The following is a 24,534-nucleotide window of genomic DNA, read 5'->3' as shown; positions in this document are numbered from 1 at the left end:
ACGGCATCGGGCGTAATCTCTGACCAGGTGTACCTGGCTGACCGGATCCTGCAATGGCACCCTGCCTACGAATTCGGCTTGTGGACGCTCTCGGTTATTAGGCTGCTCAATGTTCATTCAGGATGCTTTGACTGCTGAACCGCACATATCAAATCATGTATATATGCATATACAAAATGACCAGAAAGGAAACAATTGAATCAAAATAAATGTGGTTCCAAATTTGTAGGACAATACCAAAAATAAAAAAAGAACGGATAGCCCATTGATTGATATAATAAGTTTGTGAGATGTACTACTCTGAGCAGTGACAAGAATCCGATCGGTTCGAAGAAAAAACCTATCGACATGAACGGATTTTGTCGGGTTCTCGGTGTTCTTTCAGCTGTGCTGCTACTGCACATGAACAGATTGTGCAGCTCCCAGGATGCAGAGGAAAGGAAGGCAAGCCTGCTTCTATCCACTTTCTATTGACAATTCTCATGGTTTCCGGAAAATTAAACATTGATTGGTTTCCCATAAAAGGATATCAATTCTGCATAGGATTTTCTGATAATCGATGCAGGTCTACATCGTGTACATGGGTCACCTTCCGGAGGACGGGATGTATTCACCGGCTTCTGCACACTCCAGTATATTGCAGGAAGCGATTGGAGAGGGGTAAAAATTTTATGTACTTGACCTTCCGATCACATCCCTCTAGTCGAATCTTCCTGGTTTTGATTGCTCCATACCTATTCATTGTCTGTTCCACAAGCGCCGTTTCCGATTCCCTTATCCGAAGTTACAAGAGGAGTTTCAACGGTTTTGTGGCGAGGCTCACAGAAAGTGAGGCCAAGAGAATAGCCAGTAAGTGCTTCAAGAAATGTTTATACCATAGGCGAAATTTAATTTTGGTGGTATGATTTCCTTCCTTCATTTCGATTAGTTATTTCAGTAACTCTTGATGATCGTGCAACGTTACAGGCAGAGACGACGTAATTTCGGTATTCCCCAGTGGGACTTTCCACCTCCACACGACGGGATCGTGGGACTTCCTGGGCTTGCATGAGACGGCAAAGCGAAACCCTTCAATCGAGAGTGATATAATCATTGGAGTTGTCGACAGTGGTGTCTGGCCGGAGTCGGAATCATTCAGCGATGAAGGTTTTGGTCCTCCTCCGAAGAAGTGGAAGGGTACCTGCCAAGGAGGCGCCAACTTCACCTGCAACAAGTAAAATGATGTTCATCCTTTGATGGTTCCTTGTGTCACAAGAAATTTCGTTTTGCTCTTTCCGTCTTTTCCTTTGCACCCAGATGTTCCGTCCATGGTGGTTTTACTATTAACTTCTGATCCTGGACTTGCAGCAAGCTCATTGGAGCACGATTATACACCGATGACTCACCTTCTGCAAGGGACTCTTTTGGCCACGGGACGCACACAGCTTCGACAGCAGCTGGTAACTCTGTGAATGGCGTGAGCTTTTTTGGATTAGGGAATGGGACTGCAAGAGGCGGCGTCCCATCTGCGAGGATTGCTGTGTACAAGGTGTGCGATGGCAAAGGAGACTGTGTGGATGCCGACATCCTGGCTGGCTTCGATGATGCCATCGCAGATGGAGTCGACGTCATCACGGTGTCACTGGGTGGCTCAGTGGTGCAGAGCTTCGACACAGACCCTGTTGCAATTGGAGGCTTTCACGCAATGGAGAGAGGGATCCTCACGACACAGTCTGCAGGGAACGATGGGCCATTCGGGGGAACTGTCTCTAGTGTGGCCCCGTGGCTCTTCACTGTGGCAGCAAGCAGCACAAATCGAGGGTTCGAGACCACTCTCGAGGACGCGGTTACTTGGGCGACTGTACGTATATCGACTAGAAAACAGTGCTCCAATTATTCAGTTTTTTTCCCCACTTGGCTGGAATTCATGTGTTCAATTGCATTTCATATAGCATTGCCTTTAGTCGGATTGTACCCAAATTTTGCCTTACACTGCAATCGAAATACACTTTTCTTGTTGAACAGGAAAATACCATAAATGCGTTTCCATCTATGAGCACGAGTGTCCCGATTGTACATGGTGTCCAGGTGAAGAATTCTGTTTGCACGGAGGACCTGGCCAGGTAGATCTTCAAGCTGGAAGATAACTTTTCAATAAATGATCGCCCTATTACAGTTTCCTTCTTCTATGTGTATATCGATGTTGTTAACTGAAACATTTGTTGCTCGAATTCATATCCAGGGAGTGCAACCCCACTTGTTTGGACAGCAAGAAAGTGACTGGAAAAATTGTGCTCTGTGACACGCAGCTTCCCGAGAATATCGAGGAGGCTGTCAGTAAAGGAGCTGCAAGTGTGATTGCACAGTGCAACACCCTGACACCCTTCCCTGAACCTTTCGTCACTCCAATTCCAGTCGTGTGTTTTGTGGACGTTATCTTCGATTCTTACGTTATGTTCTTCAACGATACAAAGTAAGCGTTATTAATTACTCAGGAAAATGAAAGTTACACGAATATGTGACCTCTCGGGTTCTTTTCCTCCCCACTGCAGAAACCTCACGGGACGGATACTGAAATCTAAGGAAGTTGAAAACACCAATCCATATCCTATAGTTGCTTCCTTCTCATCGCGGGGCCCGAATAATTTAGTCGCAGAAATCAGGAAGGCGAGTCCAATCAGCAAATCTTTGTTCTCTTTTCTGGATGAAATGGATATATATATCTGTTAAATCACACGACTCTCGCTTTATTGATGTTGTTCCGGATGAAAATCTTGACAGCCCGACATAAGTGCCCCAGGGGTGAATATCTTGGCCGCCTTTTCGCCTCTCGGCTCACCTTCTTCTTCCCCATTAGACAAGAGGAGTGTGAATTATAATTTCCTGTCAGGGACCTCCATGGCTGCCCCCCATGTTGCTGGTGTAGCAGCGTACATTAAGTCGTTTCATCCCGATTGGTCTCCTTCTGCCATAAAATCGGCTATTATGACTACCGGTAAGTGTATATCTATCTTCTCCTCCACCACCCCTGAGCTGAGACCTCTGCTTGTTTTGGTAAACATTGTACCTGTGCTGTGCTGCCTCCTAGTCCTAGAAAAGTGACGAACTTGGAGATTCTGGAACCGGATGTTATTCCTTCCTGAATTCTCGATTCTCCATTAAATGAATTGAACGAAAAACTGGGGCAGCAAGGAGCCTTTTGGCCTTGTCTAACGACGAACCTCCTTCCCTTTGTTGCAGCTACTGAGATGCATGCCCTTTCCGATCCTGAAGGTATTGGTTCGGGCCACATTAATCCAGTAGGCGCTGTGGATCCAGGTCTCGTGTATGAAATTGAGAAACAGGACTATCTCAGCTTCCTCTGCAACCTAGAGTACAACTTGGGGAGAATTTCGTCGAATCGAACCGCCAGTTGTCCCGAAGGATCGAAGGAAATGTCACCAGCGAAGCTCAACTACCCTGCGGTCATCTTCAGAGTGCCAGTCAGGAAGTCTTTTCAGGTAGCCTTGAACAGGACAGTGACGAACGTGGGTCCCCCAAACTCGATCTACAGAGTATTGGTTCCGCAGATCGCCCCAGAATTAGGTGTGAGTATCGATGTATTCCCGCAGGTCCTCCGCTTCAAATCCATAGGCGAGAAGCAGACTTTCACAGTCGTAGCTTCAGGAAGACTGAGGGATGTTATTCACACTTCGATCTTATGGGCAGATGGACAGCGCAAGGTGAGAACACCGATCACCATGTATCCGGGGCCACAGTAGCAATTATAGCATCGCCTTCTTAGCGATTAAAAGCAGGAGATCTCTAGTAGATAACAATAAGCGAAGAAAAGCATGCAACGAATACCATGTGTTCTCATGCTATGCCGCAAACATCTCCCTGTATTTTGGAGTTGATCATTTGTTACATATATTCCTTCATGATCGGATGCCAAATCATATCTCTTGGAATGGAAATGAAATTAATACTGTCGATCATCTGCAAATTCTTTTTGTGTTGCTTGGATTATTAGAATATTATATCGATCAGATAGATAGATTGCACGATCAAAGAATCCGTACTATTTTCAAGTGATATATGCACCACTATTTTAATTTTCTTGCTTGGAGATTTTTTACCTACCTAACTTGAAGATGTTGTATGGTATCGGACATGTCCACGCAATACTGAAGTCGATATTTGCAATCACATAAATCAAACCAATCTCTCATCTAATCCCTTTTAGGTTAATGTTTTACAATATTATTCATGTAAATATTGTTATTGATTGTAAATCACTATTTTCAACAATTTATAACGCATATTTTGTAAATGATAAATTGGAGGGGGAAAAAATCATGTTCAATCCCGCGTAACGCACAGGCTCTATGACTGATAATAAAATATAACAAAACCAATGACATCCCGAAATTGTGAGGTAATATCTCGAACTTGTTATCCTACAAACTAATGATCTTTCTATGCAATTCAGGTTAACCACCATGATTAGATTGGGATAGTAAATTGTAAGTATTCATAACTACATCTGTAATGATAGAAAAATAGATATTTCATGTATGATCTGTGTTGGTTGTACATGTTAAATATCAAACGGGCTTATTCACCTTAAAATATGTATCTCTCGTGAGTTTAGAAGGGATTGGGCTCCCATTTATTCTAAGAGTTCAAGCTTATACGGTTGCGGAACCAACTCTTTTATAAACGAGTCGCATGAAGGGATAATTCTAGAATATCTTTAGAATATTTCAAATGGGAAAATATCATAAGATTATATTGTGATATCTTTGAGATATTTGAAAGGTGTTATATCTATTTAATGGGGAGAGGGTCTTGTATCAAGACAACATATTGTTTGAGAATTACGAGTAATCTTCTTGGAAATTCTTGGGTTTACTCTCTTGGAGTCTCTAAGGTTCATAAAGTGAAAGAGTGGTGAGGATTGAGAGAATTGTGAGGCTATTCTCGGGTTGGCTCTCGTAATAGGAGCTGAGAAATATAAGTGTTATCTCGAGTGTGTAATTTCCGATTTATTGATCCAGTAGAATCTCTCTGCTTTGTCCGTTGACGTTTCCCTCACTCATAGGGTTTTACCACGTATATCTTAGAGTTCTTTCTTCTCTCTTCTTGGTCCAAATTTATCGAATTCGACATCCTTCACAACATATACCATAAAGAAAATTGTAAAAAATGTATGAGAATATTTCAGTCACTTACTATTATACCATTAACAAATAAAAATATATTAATCATTTTAAGAAAATAAACAATGCATTAAATTGGGGTAGAAAAGAAAATATCAAAATAATGCATGAGTAAAGTGGTATAATCCTTATTAATTCATACGTCAATATACTATATATATCTTATGAAGAAAATATTCAAAAATTTATAAACGATATTTCAATCACTTATTATCACATCATTAACAAATAAATATATTTATCATTTTAAGAAAATAAATAATTGTTTATACTTGTATAAATGTAAAATTTATTTAAAAAATTGAATCATTGTAGCTAATCTTATAAAAGCTTAATTAAGTAAAACTCTCATCCAAGTACTGGGTCATTTTATCTAGAAGTGTTCAAATTTATAAAATTTAATATATGGAATATTAGTTATAAGAAATATGTAACCAATGCATTAAATATTGGTAGAAAAGAAAGTGTCGAAATAATATAGAGGTAAAATGGTAAAATATTTACTATTACAGATGTTAGTAAATATACTATATATACTATAAAGAAATTGAAAAATTTATCAATAATGTTTTGATCACTAAATTATTATTATTATATCGTTAACAAATAAAAAATATTCATCATTTTAGAAAGTAACCAATGCATTAAATGGGAGTAGAAAAGAAAAATGTCAAAATAATATGGGGGTAATTCCTTACTAATTCATATGTTAATATGTTATATATTATGAAGAAAATATATTGAAAAATGTGTGAAAAATATTTCAATCACTTATTATCATGTCGTTAATAGATAAATATATTTATCATTTTAAGAAAATAAATAATCATATTTACTTATATACTTATATAAACTTAAAATTAATTTTAAAAATTTGAGCATTATTGCTGCTCTTATAAAAACTTAATTAAGTAAAACTCTTATCTATATGACAGGGTCATTTTATCTAAAAGTGTTCAAATTTATAAAACTTAATATATGAAATATCAGTTATACTAAAGGCGCACAAGCAAATAATAAAGTTTGAAAGTTTTGATAAACTCTAAGGTTCATATTCTTTCATAAAATAAAACTAATGATCTTATTTAAAAATATTCAAATTTTAGATTATTTTCTTAGAAATTAATTTGATAATTATAATGATATATATATATATATATATTACATGAATTCCTTACTTAAGAACTTTTATGAGTATTTAATATATGTTACTCTATTACAAGTTTGAATTTACAACTTTTTACATGCTAATATAAAATTATGAATACAAACTAAATTATTGTTTTTATAATGGTTAGATCTCTATTGTTAAAATAGTTTCAGTTATTAGAATGAGAATACACCTCGCAATCCTTAATAGTTTCAGTTATTTAAATGGCACTTTTGTTCTTACCGAAAAGAAAATAGAAGATAAAGATAAAATTTCTATAGATATTGGGTTTTGTAATTTCTAGGAGGAGTAGTGGAAATTATTTTTTCGTAAAAAATGAGACTTCTAAATTTAGTACAGAGAAATTAAGAAAAGAAAAAATAAATAAATAATAATTATTGATAAAAATCGAATTTGAAATTTTGAAATTAATAAATAAAAACATGTGGCACTCAATTCCACTCTGTTTCTAGAGGCGAGCTAATTAAATTATTATGTCTTCTTTTGCTGAATAATTATTACGTCAGGAGTAATAAGGTACGTGTTGAATTGATTCAGTCATCACTATGAGTAATAAAGTACGTGTTGAATTGGACCCTTCAAAGGGCCTTCGAAAAGGCTTTCGGATCCCTCAATGCATCACCTAATGTAATGGTTCGCTCCAATCGGACGGCCTTATAGTGATTGGATTGAATCATTATAGAGGCCCTTGCAATAATTTCTGCTTGTTATGTCAAAATTTAGTCCCTTCACAGAAATTAACAAGTTAAGGGCTCACCTAATTAATTAGCAAACCATGCATCTAGCTAAACATGATCTGCTCTGGTCGACATCCAGTGACGCGTGGTTGTCGTCACCGTCTGCACTCGGGAAGATCTTCCTGAGAGATGAAGCAAATGCAGGTTCGCGGACTCGAAACGCGTTGGCATAAATAGAGAACATGAAATTTGAGGTGAACAATCTCTCGCGACTAATTAAATCCTGAACTCCATTAGGAAAACTCGAAGATATACATAATAATTAATCACCTGAGAGGGCAACCATTTTTTTGTATAGACCAATACAATTTCGTGCCATGCGTCCCTTCATATTGCATCGAAACCAAATTGGTACTCCACTACTAAACTGTGGACGATTATTCTTCAAGTGATCGCGTCATCTACAACGATACACAACCTCCAGATTGTGCATAGCAAACACCGGAATGAGCACGCCCACATGTCACACAATTCTGACTCCTTGGGAAATTTGTTTAAGCACGTCCATGCTCAGACTAACCAGCAATACTTCTCGACCTGTAGGATGATGCCAAGCCAGGTTGTGAGACTAGCTTACCTCTAAAGAAGCACTGAATGAATCTGCCTGTCTTCTATGATCAATAGGATCTTGTTCCAACCGAGCTACTAAGCGGAGCTCTACCTTGTTCCCTCTAAGTAGTCTCCTATCGTAAGTCTTCTTCAGTGATAAAAAAGATTAAAAACGTTTGCAAATGGAATGGAGAATAAGCTGTTAACGTTGCTAAGTGACTAGAGCGAGCTGAAGAGTTTTATCATCCCATGTGTCACTGTATGATTGGCTGGTGTCACCATATGGCAATGCTGACGTGGTGACACTGTTACATAAGATACTTTCTCGTTAAGAAGGAGGATCGGTGTTTATACGATGTACCATATATGCTTGACAATTTCCTCCTTCAAGAAATCTAAAAATTTTAGTAGCAACTGAAGTATAATATTTTGCATAATATTGTTTTAATTATTACTTCGGATTTATATCCTTAAATAGATTATTACATAAGTCAATATATCATTGAATATAATTGTGTGAACCCATGGCATCAGGCTAAAGCCAAACCTGCAAATGTTGAAAATAGATTTGAGCAAGCTGAGGCGGCTATTGAGGGAGCTATTGAGGAGACTTGTCATGGGACTATTGATGAAACTGCATTTGGTAGGTTAGGAAGGAATGGATTTGATGCGTTGTAGAAGTAGAAGTGAGAGGATATAGTACAGCTGTTAAGGCAGTTGAAGATGTTATAACTGGTGGTGCCAAATTTTGCTATGGAGGAAGAGTAACAGCTATTGAACTAGATCCAACTGTAGAAGATTGTGAAGAGAACAATGGTGGGAGTGAGAGTGATTTTGCTTATGGGGATGTGTCTGCAGATCTAAGTGAAGATGATGATATTGAGCTCCAAGATATCAGATCCCAAGTTCAAATTGAGAAGAAGAACAAAGGTGAAAAGTTGAAGAGCGTGAGGCTAGGGAAGGATCAAGAGACTATTACAAGGGAAGCAAGACAAGATCAGTAGAAAAACGAGGGCAAAGAGAAACAGAATGCTATTGATATTGGTGATATAGTAGATCAAGGATACATAACATATTTATCAATCTTCTAATAAGGCCTGCAGCATTAACTCTGGTGAATCAAGTTTAGAGTTTGGGGATGATGAAGACACATTGAGAGAAAATGAACACATATGTTACTTCAAAAAGTCAGGTACATTCCTTCAATATGAACCGACTTCTGAGTGGCCTACTTTTGTTGTCGGTCAACTGTTTGAAGATGGGAAACAGTTAAAGGATGCAATTTCTTTGGCTTTTGTGAAGACCCAAAGGAACCTATACTTCAAAAAAAAATTGCAAAAGAGTATATAAGAGCGAGATGTAAAGAGAGGAACTGTCATTGGAAGATAGTTGCTAAATTCATAAAGAACCTTGGAGCTTACCAAGTGAGGAAAATTTTGGACAATCACACCTGCAATATCACTTACAAGAATAGTAGAGTGAATAGCCAATGATTGGCTAGACATTACATAGGCACAATCAGGTCACTTCCATCCATCAAGCTAAATGAATTCAAAGGCTAGTGAAGGAGCAGCTAGGTGTGGAGGTATCTAGATTCCAGTGTAGGAGGGTAAAGGAAAATGCGTATGATTTGTTGGTTGGTGATAGTAAAGCAGAGTATGCATTGATGTAGTTTTTATGCTGATGAATTGAAGAGTGCAAATAGGGATTCCTCTATGTGTATGATGGTTCAAAGGCCAATACCAGCTAAGCTACCAATTTTTGATAGATTTTATGTGTGCTTTGAGGCTTTGAAGACAGGATTTGTAAAGTGCTACAGGTAAATAATTGGTGTTAATGGCTATTTCTTGAAGACAGTGCTTAAGGGTCAACTACTGATTGCCATTGGTAATGATGTGAACAATCAAATGTTTCCCATAGCTTGGACCGTAGTTCAGGTTGAGAGTACGGATACATGGTTATGGTTTTTGAATTTGCTTAAGGAGGACTTAAACATAACTGATGGCATGAATTGGTCAATCATATATGATCAATAGAAGGTAATGTAAATAATATGCATACATATTAATTATTCTCCTCATGTTATTTTTAAAAAGTGCTAATTGTTTTGTTTTTTTTTTACATAGGAGTTGGTACAAGCAGTAACTTAGTTGTTCCCTCACGTAGAGCATAGAATGTATGCAAGACACATCTATGCTAATTGGGATGGAAGTCAAAAGGGGCCAAAGATACAGAGGTAATTCTGGAACATTACTAGATCAACTACTGAAGCCGATTTCAAGGAAAATATGTAATTACTCCGTAAAATGTCACCCCAAGCATATGAGGACTTGTTGGAAAGACCACATCCCAAACATTGGTGTAAGGCTTTCTTTAATCCCATGGTTAAATGTGACATTATTGTTAATAATCTAGGTGAAGCCTTTAATAGGAGAATACTTGAAGTAATGTGTAAATCCATTTATTCAATGTTAGAGGACATTGGGAAGTTGTCTATGGAAAGGATCCCCACTCAGAGATCAAATTGTGAGAAGTGGACGAATGATTTTGGTCTTGGAATTGAAAAAAAAAATTGCAAGATAGTTTGAAGTTTAGTAATAGTAGGTATTGTCATATTACTTGGAATGGTGAAAATGCTTATGAGATCGAGGCTTGGGGCACCAAGTATATGGTTGACATCAAGAATAAATCATGTGGTTGTAGAGCATGGTAGCTTTCTGGAATTCCTTATTGTCATGTTGTATGTGCCTTCTTAGATAAGGATTTTGACCCAAGTGATTGCATTCATAGCTTCTATAAGAAGTACATGTTTTTAGAAGCTTATGGCAAGGTGATGGAACCTTTGAGGGACCTTAAGTTTTGGGAGAGAACTGACATGCATGAACCACCTATCCCTCCAAAGTTAAAGAAGAAGAAAGGAAGACCAAAGAAATTGAGAAAAAAGATAGTGTTGGAGACTACCATTGGAAAATATGGGGTTGAACAAATGTCTCATAAAGGTGCAACTGATACGTGCAGCCTATGTAAGCAGCCTAGTCATAAAAGGATGAGGTGTAATCTAGGATGCAAAGACAACACTGAATTAGTAAGTTAATTTGACCTTAAATGGATTTCATTATTTGTCTGCTCTATTATATATGTCCGTGTGAACTAAATTTGGAATTAGGTTAGTAAGCTATCTGTGGATTTGCAGGACCTTTTCCTACAGTGCAACAAATGCCAACCCAACAAACAAATTGCCAATCATCATCACATGTTCCAGAAAGAAGTAATACAAGGTATGTTCGATAATGATATGTATGCTACTACATATTAGATATTCAATATAAGATTCATGATATTATTTTATTTGTCAATTTAAACAAGCATGATAATTAGGGGCATAAAATTATACCAATATTGGAGATGGAGGAAGAAGAAAAAAAATCCAACTCATAGAAGCGGAGATCTGACCTTACATCTGGTTTAAGAACTAAGAGATCAATGCAGCTACATATGAAGCCCAAGCATCCTCAACTCAGTCATTATTCCTAAGAAAAAGCATTGCAGTAACAACCCCAAGTGTTAATAGAGAATATATTGTAATGAATGTGAGTCAATTACTATAAAAATCTACAAATGATCCTCTGTTTATTTTGACCATATTATTTATGGTTTCATATAAAATGGCATCCATTCTCCGTCTAAGTGCAACCTAGAAGTGTAAGAGAGTTGCTTGTGGCTAGCGAAGCTGATCATTCAAGGGAGACCGTGACTATCAACCAACTTCAAGCCTAAGCATAGAGGAGATCAAACAGGAAAAAGGCAGATGCAAGCAAAAAAAATAAGACTGCAATCATCTCAAGGGAGTTCAATTGGAAAATCTGGAAAATAGACTCTGTGTTTGGTTTGTGTTTTGAGCTACATATAAGGACTTAAATCACCTTTATTTTGTTGTGCTGAAGTCGAACTTCCTGAAGCATTAGTATGATCTTCTTGCAGCATTATGAGCTACAAAGAAGATCTGCATAGTTTTTTATTGTATTTTGAGCTGTAAAGAAGAATTTCCTGCAACACTAGTATGATTTGGATGAACTCTGCAGCATTGTGCTTCCTGCAAGATTAGTATGATTATGTATGAACTCTGCAACATTATGAAAATTCCTGCAGCATTATACAAATTCAGTATTTGACATTATTTTTTCTTATTATGATCATATTTCATCTCTGTTTTGCCATTATTTCATCTTATGACCATGTCTCATCTTATGAGCAGAAGATTTAACAACTTTGGCCATAAAAGATCAACCTTGTATTTCATTCTCAAGAATGGAGTCGAGTGCATATATACTCATATAAAACAAGATATCCAAAACTAACAAAGTACAAGCTTACAACAAAGATCAACCTCGTATTTCATTACCAAGAAGGGAGTCGACTCATATCAAACAAGATATCCAAAACTAACAAAGTACAAGCTTACAACATTTATAAATGAAACCATATCATGCCTCATTACTTCATAAGTCATGCCATACTGACTTTAATTCCATGTACTTCATTTCCCATTTAGACAAGGAAACTTTTTCTTCAGTAAATTATGAAATCGATTTCTACTACGTAACTTCAAATGGATGGTCAATCCACTTAAAATAGCCACACCCTCCATTTTCTCGGTACCTTGGGCATCCAACGAATCTTCTACCTTGGTTGTTTGTTGTGCAAGATATCATCTACTGAACTCGCAATTCATAGCTACATAAGTGTGCATTTGTGAAATCCCACATTTTTATACGCATTCACATGCATATGGTGCACACATGTGTGTGTGTGTGTGTATATATATATATATACACTTATGTAAGACCCGACATTTAAAAAAAAAAAAGAATGGGAGCATGGGCTCCACGTGGCCCAAATTCCTCCCCTAAGCTTCCACCGCCATTGACCATTCCTTTCCTTTTCTTACTCTGTTTTCTGCTGAAATGGTGGAAGGAAGAAACAAAGCATTAGAGAACTAGAGAGAACAAGAGAGAGAGAAAGAGAGAGAGAGAGAGAGACATGGAGAGAAGTGTCGAGAAGGCAAGGAAGAGCTCGACTTTGCTTTGTGGTTCGATTGTCAGCCAATTTCAGGTATGTAGTGTGAATTTTCTTTTTGTTTTGTTAGTGGGATAGCTTAAACGGGAAGTCATTCAAGAGAATGAGTTTTGATTGCAATCAGTTAGCCTATGGGCACGTTTGTTCAATATGTTATTGATTTTTTTTATTGTGCTTTCCTTGATAACGTTTGTTGAATTTCTAAATTTCAGTTCGGGATAGGTGGAGCGAGGGTGGAGGAAGAATCATTTTAATCATGCTCTATTGAAGGTTCTTTGTTTCTCATTCGATTGAATTTAATTTCGTTTTAAGCTGTAGGAGTTAGAGTGGATGAGATTGCTTAAGCTTGATAGGGTTTGATGGAAGATTGAAACTATGTGCTGATTATATATTCAATGATTGGAATTGATGAGATTGTTTGTGTAAAGAGTAGGTTTGTGATAGTTGAGTTTTGTTAAAATGAAGACCATTATGCACTGCAGTATGTATATGTATAGCTGAGCTCAATCGATATTTGTATGAATTGGTTTATTGAAGGATGAGTTTACATTGCAATTGTTAGGTCTGTTAGTGATTCTTCTTGATTAAGCCCCATTTATTTGATTATGTCTTTGCTGTGAAATACGAAACAACGGGTTAGTTGGATGAATAAATTAGAGAAATCGATGGATTAGTTTAAACTAGCTCATTCAAATGTTTAGTGAACTAAGCTAGGACAAATTAATGGTGCTGAAATATACTTGTGATTATCAGTCCTTGCTGATTTAGTTGTTGTATTGAGAGTTGGTTTTCCATTAAAGTTGTTGCTCGTATTTGCTTTGCTAAATTGTAAGATAGAAGTAATGGAAGTGTGAAGAGCTAGATATCCACATGAGTTTGTGAGAGTAGTGGGGGATGATCTGTTGTTATCTTTCTCTGTGCATTTGGATGTGGCCACTAAACCCATTATGCCTACCTTTGGATTATCAACATTCTAAGTTAGTACTTAGCTTAGACAAATTATTATAATTTTTATAAATAATATTGGGTAGGCAATGTTGGGAGATTATACTTTGCTGCCTTGAGTTTCATGATGTCGGATTTCTGGTATAGAGTATTATTTGGTTGTTACGACAGCTGTGATTATATATTTTTGGTCTTTTATGATTCTCTCATTTACCTAGAAATTGACAAGAACAATCATGATTGTTTAAATGGGAATTATGGAGATTGTTTTAGTAGTTTTTGACATAGATGAGAAATGGACATAATGAATATATATAAATCGGAACTTATTGAAATGATAGGCTCTAAGGAAGATTGTGGGAGGTATCGAAAGTTCCTGTGATGGTGCTATATTTTTATTATCTAATCTAATATTTGCGAATAATGGGGATCAAGGAGACCGAAACCTTGCACTCTGAAGTGTTGACTGAATTTGCTATCTTTGGAGGGATTTCAGTGAGTACTTCATTTCTTTGTGAAATGATATATATATATATATATATATATTATGTGAGTACTTTATTCCCTTGTAAAATGATGTATATAGTTATATAAATTATTTAGGAAGGATATTGTGATAGTTAGAGATTAAGAAATCGGTCTTGCTATGTTTTATGAATTGATTTAAGAGATATTGCCCTTTTATGTTTATTTTGATTTGAGATATGCAGTGTGATTGTGTATGCTGATTGTGTGCGAGATATGTGATGATAACATGCTGCCATTGTAATGTGATTAGGATTGTGTTTGGGGTATGATGATATATGAGATCAGATGGCATGGTTGCAATTGATTGTGCTTGTGATTGTTGTTTGAATATAACCATGGGGCTTTAATGTCCGCTGGACCCGGCGGAATAGAAAGTGGGGCACAAATAGCCGCTGGACCCGGCGGAATAGCAAGTGGGGCACAAATGGCCGCTGGACCCGGCGGAATAGCAAGTGGGGCACAAATGGCCGCTGGACCCGGCGGAATAGAAACTGGGCACCAATGGCCGCTGAACCCGGCGGAATAGAAAAAGGAGCCCGAACATCCTGACTTGTCGCAAGGAAATGAGACCCTATGGTTATATTGATTGATTGTGTTGTATATTATTTGTCTGATATGTTTGCTGGAGATGTGATGATTGTTGAGATTGCTAGAGATGTGATGATTGTTGAGATTGTCTAAAGATGTTCTATGAAAGCCGTATTGTTGCTAGAATTTAATCTGTCAGGTGATTGTGTTGTGAGTTTCTGTGGAATGCTAATGAATGGATATTTGATGTTTATGTGATATTGGATATTAGAGAAATGGTTGTTTGCAATTAAATATTTATTTAATAATAATTCATTTTACTTTGGAATTTAGTACTCACTGAGATGCGACTCACACTCTGCATATATTTTTTTAGATGAGTTAGGAGCTAGACTAGCAGCACGGGAGAACTTTTTGGGCATCGGGGATCAGCTCGGAGAACTAGGTAGGAACTTTAGTTATTGGATAAGTATTCTTTTGTATAAAATGTATTTAAATATGTTACGACTTGAAAATTTTGTTTAGTTGTATCACTAATATGGGTGCGAAAAAGAAATCTTCGGAGAAGTATATATACATATTAGAGTTTGCTGGATTGGTTATATACTTCGGGAAATTATGGGAAGCAGGTTTTTATGTGAATAGGTTTTATGTGATAATAATTCGATGAAATATAGGGGAAACTTTATTGAAATTTTGGGTCGTGACAGCATTGCTCCCAGAAAAGGTTGAAGATACCTCACAACCAGATGTCTCCACTCTTCCATGATTTCCTCTGGAAGCTTATTGTCCTATTCCTCGTCGAGTGACAACTTTCATGCCAGTAATCAAAGACCTTTCAAGAAGCAGCGGGGGATTTCGAAGAACTTTCAATAAGTAGCAGGGGATTAGGGTTTCAATTACTTTGTTCAATTTTGGGGATTTTGGGATTTTACAGAATTTAGGGTTTCTAATCTCAATTGGGGAAAGAGTGGGAATCCACTTTTGTTGGGGTTAAAGTTGGGTCAAGTATTAAGTAAATGGTTATGGCGATATTGGGTCGGGTTGATAAGGGAGGCCATGTGTAAGACCTGACATTTTAATTTCAAATAGAGAACATATATATATACTTACATGCTTATATATATACGTCTATATATCATACACGTTGCTAGTGCCAAAAAAAAAATAGAAAGAAGGAAAGGTTGAATGGGATCCACGTGGTCTTGAAGACGACCCCATTTTTCCACCGCCATTCCTTTCTTTCTTTTTTCCCTCTTGTTCTGCTCTGTTTCAACTGAGGAGGGGGAAACGAAAAAAAAAAAAAAGGAAGCAGAGCAATAGATATAGCGAGAGAGAGTTGAGTTAAGAGGATACGGTGGAGAAGAAGAAGAGGAAGGATAAGTTCGGGGGAGTTCTTGATTGAGCTAAGGAGACCGAGTCTATACAACCTGAGGCTCTTCTCGTTGAATAAATTTTTGGGAGCACTGTGAGTACTTCATTCCATTGTGAAATGATATATATATATATATATTATGTGAGTACTCTATTCGATTGTAAAATGATGTATTATAGCTATATAAATTATTGAAGATGAATATTGTGATAGTTAGAGATTAAGAAATTGGTCTTGCTATGCTGAGTGAATTGATTTGAGAGATGTTGCCTTTTATGTTTCATTTTAATTTGGGATATGCAGTATGATTGTGAATGCTGATTGTGATGATAACTTGCTGCCATTGTACTATGATTGAGATTGTACTTGTGTATGATGATATATGAGGTGAGATGGCATGGTTGCAATTAATTATGTTTGTATTTTTTAAATATAGCCATAGGATTGCTGGATCCGGCGAATTATAAAATGGGCATGGTCGGCTACTGGACCCGACAGAATATAAATAGGGGCCTGATCAGCCGTGGACCCGGCGGAATATAAATATGGGCCAGATCGGCCGCTGGACCCGGTGGAATATAAATAGGGGCTTGATTGGCCGCTGGACCCGGCAGAATAGAAAAAGGGGCCCGATCGGCCGCTTGACCTGGCGGAATATAAATTGAGGTCAACTCTTACCGCCAGAAGTTAATAGGCGGCCCCCGCTTATGAGATATGGATATTGGGAGTTAAGGATGATATGAATGAGATGTGCGAGGTCACGGTACCGTCATAACTCTGTTGCGAGGAAATGCAACTCTATGGCTATTTTGATTGGTTGTATTGTATATTGTTTGTCTGGTCTGATTGCTGGAGATGTGATGATTGTTGAAATTGTCTGAGATTGTCCCGTGAAAGTTGTGTTGTTGCTAAAGCTTGATCTGTCAGATGATTGTGTAGTGATTTGTTATGAAACACTAAATGAATGGATATTCGATGTTTATATAATGTTGGATATTAGAGAAATGGTTGGAAGAGTATTTGTTAGTAGAACTTAAATTTAATTATTGTATTGGATATGATTATTATTATTATAGTTTGTGTTTATATAAATACTGTGTAATTGTGCGGGTGAGCTGATAGTTGAATTGTAAGTGATTATATTATTTATTTGAATATTTGGTTGATTGCAATTAAATATTTATTTAATAATAAGTCATTTTACTTTGGAATATAATACTCACTGGGATGCAGCTCACACCCTGCATATATTTTTCCAGATAAGCTTCTAGCTGCGCAAGAGAACCATTTTTGATATCGGGGATCAATTCGGAGAACTAGGTAGGGACCTTAGTTATTTTATAAGTATTCTTTCTGTATAGAATGAATTTAAAAATGTTACAACCTGATACTTTTGTCTAGTTGGTTTAGTGATGTAGCTTTGCCGAAATTATATTTATATAAATATATATGTGTGTGAGAGCTTATTGGATTAGTTATATGTTTTTTTGGAGTTATGGGAAGCGTGTTTTATATGAATAGTTATGGGATAAGGAATATCGATGAATTATAGGGAAAATTCAGTTGAAATTTCGGATCGTGACACCATGTAAGCGAAAATGGCCCATATATCAAAGCTGTGACAAAAACGACTAACGTTGCCTCATTTACAAACGTTTTAGGACTTGATTTTTCAAAATTAAACTTTTAGGACTCAATGTTAAAAATTGGCAAACATATAGGATTACTATTGTAATTTTTCCTTTTTTTTCTTTTTCCCTTTTTGGTATGAACTCAGGTATTTGGAAGCCCAATTGGATCCCGACTAATTCAGTCGAGCCGAGTCGACCCTCAAAGGAGTAAAATTTTCCTAGTGTGGATTTTTTGCATTCACAATGACTCAAACTCGAGATTTTATTTAAGCGAACAAGCGCCGTACCGCTTGAATCAACCCACGTTATATGCTAATTAGTTTTAACAAACCATTTAATATTCCTTATTGAGAAAATCTTAAATGATCCTACCTCATATTGACGTGATGAGAAAGAACCAATGAGAATTTTTTTAATGAAAAAAATTATGGCAACTGTCCGAGTTATCAGTATCAATTCTCCAATTTCATGCAATTTAATTAATACTTTCTCATGCCGCATGATGGGGGTAGAATCATCCAAGAATTTCTCCTTCTTATTCAGGTATATAGGCTTAGTACCATCGTCCATCTAGTCTTAATTTCTTACCATTTGGAGAGCTGTGGAGATCTCCATGCCATCTTTGTATTTTGCAATCTATTTCGATTGATTGATGGGCATCAGAGGATAACGTCGTCATCTGAATTTCGTTTGTATGGAAGGAGACCGGGTTGTCAATTTCGGCCAGTTCCCGGCAGTTTCCATCGAATGAGGATTGTCAAACGAAAACCGCGTTTGACAAAGAAGTCATGAAATTGCATTGTTAGTCAAAGATAACATCAATACAGTAGACCAAATGCATGCATGTACTGCATTGCTTAATGCATCCGGGAAAGCCGAATAAAAAGGCACTAGAAGTCTCGAGGATCGAATCCCGAACCACTGTTCCTCAATGAACGATTTGTGCTAAAGCCACTGCAAGCCCTTCCTCTCTGTTGCCTTGACATTGTTTACGCTTAGCTTTTTACTTTTCTTCTTCTTCTTGGTGTTCTTCTGGCAGAATATTATTCTGTTGCTCGATCAATCGAAAAGATGAGTTTTTCTTATTCAGATTTCGTTAACCACGCTCCACCCTTTCCCGATGACGATTCGTTTACCTCCTCAATGGATAAGGCAACCTCCTCAATGAACCAGGCAATAATTGCCGCTATTAGTAAGTTCAATTATGTATATTGATTAAGAAACAAGCGCGGGCTACTCGAAACAATTATATAATGATTCAATCTTCTTCGCAGTTTCTAGTATTGTTGGAACAGTTGCGGTCGTCGCAATAGCATACTTCCTCATCGACTGTCTAAAGAAGGCGGCGACGGCAACCTCGAGTTACGCCAAGATTGCCATGGACCCTTCCGAGAACCCTGTGCCGAGGGCGGTTCCTTCTCTTCCCTGGGAAAACAGTGGACGGGCTGACGAGTTCAAGCTCGAGACCATGGAGAGATTCATGAAGTCCAAGAGGTTTTCCTCCGAGGAACTTTCGGCTTTTACTGGGGATTACTCCACCGTTCTGGGCTCCGGCGCTTTTGGGGTTGTCTTCAAGGGGTACTTGCCGGACGGGCTGCCCGTGGCCGTGAAAGTCCTCACAAGTGCTGCTGACAAGAGGGCCGAGGACCAGTTCATGGCAGAAGTGAGCTCCATCGGCAGGACCCACCACATATACCTTGTCCGGCTTTATGGCTTTTGCTTCGACTCGACGACTCGAGCTTTGGTCTACGAGTTCATGGAAAATGGTTCGCTTGACAAGTGCCAGACTTGTTTTAGCGGCCAAATCGGTCTTCCTACGAATTATGATTTATGGATAGACATAGAAAATATATTTCGCAAAACATACGAAAATTAGGATAATATTCCCTGGATGATATATAATAAAATTGATCAAATGTATTCTTCTCTATCAGGCTATTGTTTGGCGAAGGAATTACCTTGATCGAATGGCCAAAACTCCGTGAGATCGCAATCGGTACAGCGAAGGGGATCGCCTATTTGCATGAGGAGTGCCGAGAGAGGATCGTCCATTACGATATAAAGCCCGGTAATGTGCTCCTGGACAGAAACATGGTTCCCAAGGTAGCGGATTTCGGTCTCGCGAAGCTCTGTAACCGGGAGAGCACCCATATAGTCATGACAGGCTTCCGTGGTACCCCAGCATATGCTGCCCCAGAGCTATTGAAACCGTTCCCAGTAACCTTCAAGTGTGATGTTTACAGCTACGGGATGCTCTTGTTTGAGATTGTGGGCCGGAGGAGGAACCATGTCGAGGCTAACCAGCCGGAGTCGAGGCAATGGCTTCCTAGGTGGACTTGGGACATGTTCTGACACAATGAGCTGCACCTAATGGTTTCACTCTTAGGGATCAGGGAGAAGGACCGGGTGGAGGCAGAGAGGATGTTAAGAGTTGCCCTGTTGTGCATTCAGTACTCACCGGAAGTGAGGCCTCTGATGAGCACTGTCGTGAAAATGTTAGAGGGAGACGTGGACTTACCTTTGCCTGTATATCCATTCGAGTATTTGGATCCAATGAGACCTTATTCGGGTACCAGAGAAGGGAGCAAGATCGACACGGACGATTCCACTATAAGGACAGTATACTCCGATGGATCTTGCTCAAAGCCTAATGATAGAAACACTCAGGAGATTGAGCTGTGTACAAGTTAGCTAAGAGAAATCCAGGAATAACCGTCGTGGTAATTAAGTTCCATCGAATTACATGTAGGCTTCATCACTCTTTGTACATGAGCAAAGCCGAAAAACGAATTCTTCTTTCAATGAAGTATCAAGAAGAGTACTTTGATCTACTTCTTGTTGACATAACGAGGTCATGTTAAGTTGACAAGAATGAAAATGAACAAAATGAAATAATATGGAATGGCAATATATAACGACTAGTGGAAGGGAAACAACAGTTGAGAAGACATGAACACACAAAAGAATAAGTTTTTCTTGCAATGTGTTCTTCAAACCACAAGACTCGGTTTCTAACTTTCTACAATGTCCCTGACTCCAAGATTCGGGGGTCCACAAAGTTCAAAGGCAAAATGAACTTACGCCACCACATAACCAGTTAAATGGTGTTCGAGATTGGAAGGAACGATGGGTGGGATCCTGCTTTGGTTTCAGCTACTGCGGGCGGAAAACTGCACGCCTCTCCTGTGACTTCAGCAAGCAAATCAGGCAGAGGAGTCTCCATGAGGTGCCTGAATGGGTTCTTAGGGGACGGTATCTCAACCCCTCCTTCCAACATCTTCACCACAAAACCCATGCTCGGCCTCAACTCAGGACGATACTGGACACACCAAAGGGCGGCCTGGGCCACCAGCTGGGCCTCCTCCAAGTCCTTCTCGTGTATCCTCCCCACACGCATCACGTGCGAGAACTCTCCTCTCTCGAATTCTTCCACAGCCACCTTGGGAACCATTCCTGACTATCGGGCAGGTTCAGATCGAGGTTCCGCCTCTTGCCCAGGATCTCAAAGAGCAGCATCCCGAAGCTGTAGACGTCGCATTTCTGAGTAATGCGGAATGGGGCCCACATCTCTGGAGCAGCATAGCCAGGGGTCCCTCTCAACCCTCCATTCGGGGTCCAATGGGTCTTTTCTCGGCTTGAGAGCTCTGCCAGCCCAAAATCAGCCACTTTAGGGCAGAAGTTCTCGTCTAGAAGAATATTCTCCGGCTTAATGTCGTAATGGATAATTCTATGCTGACAGTCTTCATGTAAGTAAGCAATCCCTTTAGCAGTTCCCACAGCAATGTTGAAAAGAACTTCCCATTCTATGTTCTTGTCCTGTCTGAACAAGAGACGGTCTAATGATCCATTTTGCATATATTCATAAACCAGTGCCCTTATATCTCTGTCAAAGCAAAACCCATAGAGCTGAACAAGATTAATGTGGTGGGTCCTCCCTATAGTGCTCACTTCTGCTAAGAACTGTTCCTCGATTTTCTTCTCCGAGCTACCTTTTAAAACCTTAACTGCCACTGACAATCCACAGGCGAATTGCCCTTGATAGACAGTCCCAAAACTTCCTTCCCCCAGTTTGTGCGAGAAGTTGTTGGTGGCGATTCTTAGCTGCTGAGAAGAGAACCTCACAGGCTGCTGAATATTTTCAAGAACCTTACTCAATACTTGTGAGGGAGAAGTTGAAGGAACGGGGTTTGTCTTTAGTGCTGTTGATCTGGGTGAGCAGGCGCGAAGATTAAGGCGAGCCTGATGAAGATAATCACCACTGCATTTTTAGGAAAAAGGAGAGAGCAAGTATGAGACAAATTTTGACGCGTACAGTTGATTGAATATTAATTGGACTGAATAAATATATGAACAACTTACACACGAAGATCAAGATCCCAGCTATTTCTGAACGCAACATCGGAGCAACAAGGACAAGAAAGCTAGAACTGTCTGTAAGAGCTACAAAGGCATACAGAATTCCATAGCTGCAGATGAGATCTGTTTCTTTATGACTAATTAACTTTGTTTCTGTCCCCAGATACAGATGCGACGGATATTCTGATGATCCCAAAACCATATGCCACCCATAAATATGATATGTTTATCTGCTTTGAGCCCTCTTGATCCCAAATTTGTTTCTTTGCATTTGTCCGTATGAGATGGAATTTGAATATTGGCAGCAGACCTACTTTGCACCAATGTATTCAAAAGGAGACTGATGTTGACAGCAGCAATCATCCAAATGGAAGGAAAACAAGCTAAAACAGAAACAAACTGTCATATAACAGAGACAACGAGATCACATATTTGATGAAAAGCCTTAGAAGCTGCAGTATGGCCATTTGAGATATTCAGAAAGCATAACTATCAAGTAAACGTGAAAAAAGGAAGTGTCCGGAAATTATACATACAAATACTTATATGTCAGGTAGTCCTAAGTTATGTAAAAGCCAAAAGGTACTTTGCTATTGACTACAGGCTACAGTAGATGCAATGAAATGGATCGAAAAAATTGGGGATAAACGAGAAATTGATACATGTAGGTCTCTTTCAGATTCAAGAAAGAGCTCCGAAAGACCCTCTTTTTTCCTTTTGGAAGATATAAGAAAGGGGTTCTTCATGCAGCTTCCCAGGGTCTCTCACTTTGGTTTCATGTAATTATCCCACTTTTAATGTGCCTTCACAGGAGAAGCAAGAAAGCAAGGGAAGAAAGAAAAATCATAATGAAGTATACTTATTTTTAGCCAGCAATCTCCACGAGTTCGATGAAAAGATGCCGTACCGAGTACCCACGAGAATGAACTAGCAATGGTTCCAAAAAGTCAAGTTACATATACCCATGATTTTGCATCTCTGAAATACTTGCAATTCAGAACGAGATACATTTTTAACCTACTCAAGAAGAGCAGATATTGATGACACTATGTTTCCGTTAGCCTATCATACAAGTAGACGCTACAACATGACGATATAGGACAACCAAAATATAACCATCTTCACCAGCTAATAGCACCTTAGAGTCTCAAACAGTCGTTTACTTGCTTGACACTTGTCGATTCTTTGCACCTTCCTTTTCCTGCAGTACAATATTGGGACACATAGGCATGACTACAGATCCTTATATAAGTCCATATACCAAGAATGCTATAATAATCAGAAAAATGAGGGAACGTGACAGATTAAGCAGCGGACATCTTCAAAGTAAATGGATCAAAAGTTTGCTGAAATTGACCTTGTACCTGCAAGGCAATCCTTAGAAGTTTACCAAGCAAGTACCACTGACAACTACCGATATAAAAAGTTATAGCCCAACAACCCCCACAAAGAAACAACCATCAGATACACCACAAATCAGACAAAACTTTAAGAACACCACACGCCAACAGCACAGTCAAAAGGAGATGTCAAGACTCATGTAATGCTTACAAATTTCTTGCTCTCATAGTAATCTTCCAGCACCCACTGATACTTGGATTGGTCCAGACCGAGCCAACGCGCCAGATGACCGTCTAAGCTTGAATGTGCTGCAAAATTGAATCAGCAAGGACAACCAGAAACCCAAATTGTGAGTGAAGCTATGAAGTGAAGATACTTGAGAAATCATATAATAACATGAAAAAATGGAAATGACAGAAACACAACCCAGGGGCTAACTGAAATCTTCCAAAACATTGGAAATGGAACCTTCCAAAACGCAGGGGCTAACTGAAATCACTCAAATGCTTGAAAATCTTCGACATGTTCAAGCATGCGTTTGAGTGTAAAAAGGTGGGAACTTTACCACTCTGTACTTTGGTGGCAGCGCTCTTGAGGAACCCGACAACAGAGCCATCTGGGACGAGCTTGTTGAACTGCTGGGGCGGCGGCTGGACCGGAGGGAGGCGGTACTTCAGGGCCGGCTCGAGGGCCGGCGGGGGCGACTGTGGGGTGGGCGGCGGGGTGATGAAGACCGTGTACGGGCCCATTTTGGCTATCATCGGCGGGGGCGTGGAGTCTCTGTTGATGGGCATTGTGGGAAGATGAAAGACGAGAGCGAGAAGGAGGAAGTGATCAGAGGAATGGAATGCGGAAAATCTTGGCAGACTCTGGTCAGAGAGATGTCAGACCACCGGCGACTATAAAGCATGAGAGGCGACCGTAAAGCATGAGAGAGCATCATGAACAGTAGAGATAGAGAGAGAGAGAGAGCGCCCTGCTATCTGTGTGCTCCAGGTTCAGTGCTCCCGCCATTTCCTTCTTTTTCTTTTTTTTTTTTTTCCTCCCTAATGGAAGCTGGCAGATGGATGATATGATAATCTCTTCAAGTCCGCCCAAGTATAAATAATACTCGTTG

The 24,534-nt window shown here is 38.9% G+C and overlaps 2 protein-coding genes and 2 pseudogenes across 2 annotated transcripts; 2 read left to right on the top strand and 2 right to left on the bottom strand.

Annotated features, from left to right (window-relative positions):
- The first annotated feature begins 208 nt into the window (after nt 1–208).
- On the top strand, nt 209–3,964 carry LOC116187343 (subtilisin-like protease SBT4.4). Its single transcript, XM_031516000.1, has 10 exons — nt 209–444; nt 566–660; nt 758–849; nt 967–1,213; nt 1,348–1,840; nt 2,005–2,102; nt 2,222–2,452; nt 2,532–2,646; nt 2,761–2,974; nt 3,220–3,964. Exons 1-10 carry the CDS (start codon nt 349–351, stop codon nt 3,738–3,740), a joined length of 2,202 nt encoding a protein of 733 aa, XP_031371860.1. The 5' UTR covers nt 209–348; the 3' UTR covers nt 3,741–3,964.
- A 14,651-nt stretch (nt 3,965–18,615) lies between these two features.
- On the top strand, nt 18,616–20,547 carry LOC116188769 (annotated as a pseudogene).
- Nucleotides 20,548–20,672: 125 nt separating this feature from the next.
- On the bottom strand, nt 20,673–22,278 carry LOC116188731 (annotated as a pseudogene).
- Nucleotides 22,279–22,908: 630 nt separating this feature from the next.
- Nucleotides 22,909–24,457, bottom strand: LOC116188770 (pre-mRNA 3'-end-processing factor FIP1-like). Its single transcript, XM_031518242.1, has 3 exons — nt 23,983–24,457; nt 23,628–23,725; nt 22,909–23,277 (listed from the first exon to the last, which is right to left on the bottom strand). The coding sequence occupies exons 1-3, from the start codon at nt 24,209–24,211 to the stop codon at nt 23,236–23,238; spliced, it is 369 nt and encodes a 122-aa protein (XP_031374102.1). The 5' UTR covers nt 24,212–24,457; the 3' UTR covers nt 22,909–23,235.
- Nucleotides 24,458–24,534: the final 77 nt, after the last annotated feature.

The sequence above is a fragment of the Punica granatum genome, chromosome 8 (assembly GCF_007655135.1).
Source record: "Punica granatum isolate Tunisia-2019 chromosome 8, ASM765513v2, whole genome shotgun sequence".
Classification (NCBI taxonomy): domain Eukaryota; kingdom Viridiplantae; phylum Streptophyta; class Magnoliopsida; order Myrtales; family Lythraceae; genus Punica; species Punica granatum.
This window is presented reverse-complemented; position numbering and strand designations above follow the sequence as displayed.